Genomic DNA, 6,885 nt, shown 5'->3' on the forward strand with positions numbered 1-6,885 from the left:
TCACAAAAAATATACGTAAATAAAAAATAGTTCTAATCTATGAACCAAACGGACTCTTAATGAATACTATTTTATTAGTATAATTGTTTAACTAAAAAAAATTATGAATTAAAAAAAAAGGTAAAACTTTTAAAATATATTTGTGAATATCACCTACAGAACAGCAAACGACATCTCTGTACGAGGAATGGGAAGCAGGCACTAATTCCTTTTCCTTTCGTTTTTACTTCAGAAAAGACAGGAGGGTAAAAGAGTCAATTCGGTTGATCCGCGTTTCTTCGTCTTCAGCAGCAACTTGAGACCTTTTCTTTTTGAACTCCAAGAGATTCAGAGGGAAAAAACAAACACCTCGCGATCGCCATGGCCGCTTCTCCACCACCTTCTGAATCTCTCGGCCAGGCTTTGCCCTCTCAAAACCCTAACATTCCTCAACACGAAGATCGTCCCCAATCTCCTTCACATTCCGATTCCCATCCCTCCAAAACCCTAACCCTAGAATCCCCAATTGTCCACTCCCCGGAGCCCCATCGGAGCCCCCAAAATCCTCACGGGCCCGACCAAAACGACGGCGTATTTGAGGGCCTCTCCGGCCAAACTCCTCGACCGAGCAACGACGACGGCGATCTCTCATCAGTTGCCTCCGCCGCGATTCCCGCCTTCTCCGTCTACAAGCGCGGTACGAAGCGGAAGAGCGGTCACCAGAAGAAACGATGGGCCCAGGAGAAGTTGATGAAGAAGCTTGAGGTACTCAACGAAAACCTAAGGCCTATTCCTTTTGCTCCCGTCAAAAATCTCGACTTTTTGAGCCATGAGAAGCTCCTGAGGCGGCTCGGACTGTGGGATTTCGTCCACATTGAGTTCGATCGCGCCATCCGCGCCGATCTCCTCGCCCAATTGATCGCCAACTACGCCCATCGGTGCAGCTACGTAAATGGCGTTCGCGTGATGGTCAACCGGGCTGATTTGGCGCGGGCCCTGAAGCTGCCAGTGAAGAAGCCCGCGGCGGCTACGTCGGAGGGCATGGGCGATGAGGTGCCGGAGACGGAGGAAGCGATCGGTTTTATCGAGGATTTCGTTTCGAATTGGCTGCTATTGCACGATGATACGTGGATGACGCCGAATGAGGTGTTGAATTGGATGATGGCTGTTAAAGAGGGGCATTTGGAGAAGGTGGATTGGGCGGGAATAATTTGGTTCATGATAGAGAAGGAGCTGATGGCGGCGCCGCTGCTAACGGATTGTTACTACGCGTCGCATTTGCAGTACTTGATAAAATCGCAGAAAGAAGAGTTGTTTCTTGTGAAGGAAGGAGGAGAAGAGGGGGACGAGGAGGAGCCTAAAATTGAGATTCTCCTCGGGTTGAAGGAGGATGAGGAGGTTGCAGAAGGAGAGGATGCTAATGGAGATGTGAGAATGGGTGGGGACGACACTGATGTTCGCGGCCACGAGTTGGAGGAGCACAACACTGAATTGAGCCTTGGCCAAGATAATGTTGTTGAGCACAACGTTGAACTGAGTCTAGGCCAAGATAATGTCGTCGAGGAAGCAGACGCTGAGAAGGAAGTGGATGTTGAAAATGAGAAGCAAGTAGATGTTGAAAAGGAGGCAGACGCTGGACAAGAGGAGCTAGTTGAGGAAAAGAAGGAGGCGGGAGTTGAGGAAAAGAAAGAGGAGGGAGTTGAGGAAAAGGAGGAGGAGGGAGTTGAGGAAAAGGAGGAGGAGGGAGTTGAGGAAAAGGAGGAGGAGGGAGTTGAGGAAAAGGAGGAGGAGGGAGTTGGGAAAAATGAGGAGGAGGGAATTGAGGGAAAGGGAGAGGATGGAGCTGAGGAAAAAGAGGAGGATGGAGGTGGGAAAAAGGAGGAGCAAGTTGTTGGGGAGGAGAGCACGATGGATTTTGAGGGATGTAAGGAGGATGATGAGCCTGTTCAATGGTTTTTGGATGGGAAGGGTAATGTGGGTGAGCCTTTTCTGAGGCAGTGTAGTTTTGGTGTTGAACCTAAGGATTTGGTTTGTGAGGATGAAAGGAAACAGGAAGAAGAGGGGGAAGAAGTAGGAGGAGGAGAAGAAGAAGAAGAAGAAGAAGAGGAAGAAGGGCGCGATGAAGTGGAGGAGGACGAGGAGGAGATGGAGGAAGAACAGGAGGAGCAGGGACACCAAGAGGGAGATTTTCACCTTTCACCAAAGGGCTTTCCTCTAGATGGTTTGACTTCAGGAGGTCTAATTCATTCAATGGAAGCGGCACAGATAAATCTTAGTCCCGGGATGTCATTCCGTGACCCTTTAGCAGGGGAGTTTTTAACCTCTAGGGATGACACGCGAATGTCTTCGCTTTTTGGAAATGGTAGCACTAGCAAGAGGGATCACATTAGTCTTGAAAGTGATAACTCCCATCATGCTCTCAATGGCAATAAGCGAATGAGAATTGATGGCCCCTGGGATAACAGCAAGTCTTCATCTGATTTCGACATGTGTATGGAGCAAATACAACACTTCATGGGAAAAGCTCGGATGATGTATGCCGCAAAAGAGCAGGCCTGCGAGGAGGCCGCCATGAATCATCAGATTTTTTTGAATGAATTGCAGCAACGTGACAACATGATCGCTCACTTGGAGAAGGCCAGGACTGAAGAGAGACAAAAGAGACAAATCGAGGTGTATAGACTCGAAGGAGAGCTCAATCTGATGAGTAATCTCTTGGACGGCTATAGGAAGGCTTTGAAGGAAAATCACAGGGCGTTTGCAGAGTACAGAGCACGCCGTTCGCAGCTTGATGAGCCGATTTATAAGGATGTTGCAGGGTCTGCAGGTCTGGTTTTAAGTGCCACGGAACTTGGAAAGCTACGCCTCAAGCGAGAAGAAGAAGAGAGGGTGAACAGGCTGATTGTTGAGAGAAAGATTAAAGAATTCGAAGCATGGTGGGATGCCAAATTCTCGGCGCTTGGTGTGACTATTACTGAATGGGACAACAAGTTGCTGTCTGTAGAACAGGAAATGAAACTTCTCAAGGAATCATATCACGCAAAGCGCAAGGTTTCAGAAGCACCGGAACCTGCCCAAAATGACTCTTGAGCTGTTCGGCAAAGTCCTTCCTTTGAGCCACATGGGATGTATATAGGTCTAGATGTTAATGGTAAGTGAAATTGTGCGACTATCTTTTTATGTTATGATGCAGTTAGAGAAAATCCTAATCTGGTATAGATTGATGGTACTATGTGGATCTGTTAGAAACTCTTTCTTGCTGAAGGGATGGATATGTAGTTTGGTTTTTCTTTGCTGCTTAGCTTCTTTCCTAACCCTTTCTATAACCAACTTCATGGGTATTTCATCCATTTTATCCCTTTTTCCGCAAATATTAATAATGCACATTTCTCAAATTCTTAAGAATTAGAGAGTTTGACGATATTGGTTTTGTCGAAGACCTAGGTTTTGAAAGCTAGGAATTATCTCTTAAGGAGATTATCATTCTAAAAGTTAAGAGTTATCTCTAGGAGTTATCTCTTCCTAGATTATGTTTTTAAATTTAAAAATCCGGATAGAATATTTGATTAGGTCCGGATAAGGATGACTTGGAATCCAATTAGGATTTCATGATTAGGATAGATTTTCTAAGTTAGTTTTACGCTTATAAATAGCTTGTAAATTCCGCATATTAATAATAAGAAAGTTCTTTTTCCTCTAAAAAACTACATGGTATCAGAGCTAGCTCTTAGGTTTTAAACGGCAAAAACTGTCATGAGCGGAGCAAGTAGGACCTCTACTTCTTCAAGGGATTCCGTAGAGAATGACCAGTCCGGAACCACTGCATGACCAGCGGCACAGACCCATTAGCAACATATGGAAATCCTTCTCTTCAGATCACTGTTCACAAATTAAATGGCAAGAATTACCTGGAGTGGGCTCAATCCATGAAGCTCGCAATTGATGGAAGAGGAAAACTTAGCCACTTAACTGAAGGTATGGCAAAAAAACTAATAGTGGGTGATCCGAATCTGAAGGTATGGCAATCCGAGAACTCTTTGATAATGGCGTGGCTCATCAACTCAATGGAGCCGGCTATTGGGAAACCTCATCTATTCTTACCAACCGCCAAAGATATGTGGGAAGCTGTACGTGAGATGTACTCAGACCTGGAAAACTCATCACAAATCTTTGAATTAAAGACGGAGCTGTGGCAATCTAGGCAGGGAGATCGAGATGTCACAGCATACTATAACAAGATGGTGATTTTATGGCAAGAATTGGATTTGTGTTATGAAGATGAATGGATTGTCCCACTGATAGTGTGCGGCATAAGAAAAGAGAGGAGAATGATCGAGTTTACATGTTTCTAGCAGGACTCAATCAAGAATTAGCTGAAATAAGAGGAAGGGTCTTAGGAAGAAAACCCGTACCATCTATCAGAGAAGTGTTTTCAGAAGTTAGGAGAGAGGAGGCTAGGCGGAGAATGATGCTAAAAGCCCAAGAACCGAAGCTCAATCCTGAAGCAGAAAGTTCGGCTCTAGTCTCTAGAGGATTTGATCCATAGGAAGAAAAGAAAAAGAAACCATGGTGTGATCACTGGCAAAAACCATGGCATGCAAAGGAAACATGCTAGAAACTTCATGGCAAATTGAAGAATTTTAAAAAGAAGAATGGAGGTGATGGCAAAGCATTTCAAACCGAGTGAGGATTCTCAAAGGCAGCAAATCAACTCGGAAATAACTCAGTTCACAAAGGAACAACTAGACTATCTGTACAAACTGTTTCAATCTCCACAATTTTCAAATTCTTCTTGTTCTTTAGCTCAAAAGGGTAATTATCTCATTACAGCTCTCTCTAGTATAAAATCTAATGTTTTGTCTATGGATTATTGACTCTAGAACCACAGATCACATGACTGGCTCTTCAAAACTGTTTTCATCCTACAAACCGTGTGTTGGGAATAAAAAGATCAAAATTGCAGATGGATCCTTTTCAGCCATAGCTAGAATAGGATCAGTCAGTGTTTCTCCATCTCTCACACTTCATAATGTCCTTCATGTTCCAAATTTGTCTTGTAACTTATTGTCCATAAGCAAAATAACTCATGATCATAAGTGTCAAGCTAACTTCTATCCATCTTATTGTGAGTTTTAGGAACTAACTTCGGGGAGGACGATTGGCAGTGCTAGAGAGATTGGTGGACTTTATTTCTCTGAAGACGGATCCGAATCAAGAAGACCAACTCATATTTCTTGTCTTGAATCTATTTCTTTTACTAGTAGGGATGAAATAATGATGTGGCATTATAGGTTAGGCCATCATAGTTTTCAATATTTAAAACATTTGTTTCCAAACTTATTTAGAAATAAAAATCCATCTTCATTTCAGTGTGAATTTTGTAAATTAGCTAAACATCATCGTACCACATTTCCATTACAACCATACAAGGCTTCAAAACCTTTTTCATTAATACATAGTGATGTATGGGGGCCTTCACGAATCACAACACCATCAGGAAAGAGATGGTTTGTCACTTTCATAGATGATCACACAAGGGTAAGTTGGGTTTACTTACTAAAAGAAAAATTAGATGTGGAGGAGGTGTTCAAAAATTTTTACATAATGGTGATGACACAATTTCAAACACAAATTCAAGTTTTTCGCAGTGATAATGGAAAAGAGTATTTATTTTAATAAGATTTTGGGAAAATTCTTCCTAGAAAAAGGCATAGTTCACCATAGCTCGTGTAATGACACCCCTCAACAAAATAGAATAGCTGAACGAAAGAATAAACACCTCCTAGAAGTAGTTAGAGCACTACATTTCACAAATAAAGTCCCGAAGTATCTTTGGGGGGAAACTATTCTCACAGCTACCTACCTTATCAATAGGATGCCAACTAGGGTGTTGAAACTCAAAACACCATTACAGGTATTTTCAAGTTGCTATCCAACATCTAGGTTCACCTACACTTCCTATAAAAATATTTGGATGCACAACCTTTGTACACATTCACGATCATAACCGGGAAAAACTTGACCCTAGAGCTAAAAAATGTGTCTTTGTAGGATATGTACCTTTCAAAAAGGTTATAAATGCTTTGATCTAATTTCTAAAAAAATGTTTGTTACCATGGATGTAACCCTTTTTGAATCTAAACCTTTTTTTGCTACTCATCTTCAGGGGGAGAGTACAAGTGAAGATGTAACCAAATTTGGAATTAATGATGTTTTTGAAATAGATTCAACACATACTCCTAATATTGAGACTGAAAATTCAGATTCACACGTTAAAAAATCAGAAAATATGGATGGAACAAATGATGTTTTACATATTGAAAATTCAAATAGCCTACTGGCATGTCAAAATCAGAATCTCAACAACTCAGAAAATAGGAACAAGACTGGTACTAAGAATATAGATCTCTTGGTCTACTCAAGGAGGAAACTGAATTCAAAGAAACAAGGTCCCGATCCTCTACAAGGCCATGAGTCCGAACTGAGGGAAGAACCAAAACACTTCCCCAAGTGCCCAGGTAACAATCAATTCGATTCTTGTTTAAATTCCAGTCCCGAGCCCTTGATGATTCCATACAGTCTATCCCTAGTGCTAGTACTGAGTCATTTGATGATCTCAATATTCCTATTGCCACCCACAAGGGTGTCTGGTCATGCACTAAACACCCCATGTCTAATTATGTGTCCTATAAGAATCTCTCTCCTTCATTTTTTTCATTTATCTCACATCTCACTTCTGTGGAAATTTCAAAGAGTGTACAAGAAGCTTTACAGGTTCCTGAGTGGATGAGAGCACTTGAGAAGAATCACACATGGGAAAAAACAGATCTGTCGAGAGGAAAGAAAACAGTTGGCTGTAAATGGTTGTTCACCATCAAGTATAATTTGGATGGATCTCTCGAGAGG

The 6,885-nt window shown here is 42.2% G+C and overlaps 1 protein-coding gene across 1 annotated transcript; it reads left to right on the plus strand.

The window, feature by feature from the left end:
• Positions 1-264: 264 nt before the first annotated feature.
• Positions 265-3,280, plus strand: LOC21386542 (stress response protein NST1). Its single transcript, XM_010089007.2, has one exon. The coding sequence runs from the start codon at positions 361-363 to the stop codon at positions 3,067-3,069; it is 2,709 nt and encodes a 902-aa protein (XP_010087309.1). The 5' UTR covers positions 265-360; the 3' UTR covers positions 3,070-3,280.
• Positions 3,281-6,885: the final 3,605 nt, after the last annotated feature.

The sequence above is a fragment of the Morus notabilis genome, unplaced genomic scaffold, assembly GCF_000414095.1.
Source record: "Morus notabilis unplaced genomic scaffold, ASM41409v2 Scaffold33, whole genome shotgun sequence".
Classification (NCBI taxonomy): domain Eukaryota; kingdom Viridiplantae; phylum Streptophyta; class Magnoliopsida; order Rosales; family Moraceae; genus Morus; species Morus notabilis.

What these genes read in the sequence shown, in the direction of transcription:
- LOC21386542 (XM_010089007.2), top strand. Translation starts at nt 361, where the DNA reads ATGGCCGCTTCTCCACCACCTTCTGAATCTCTCGGCCAGGCTTTGCCC.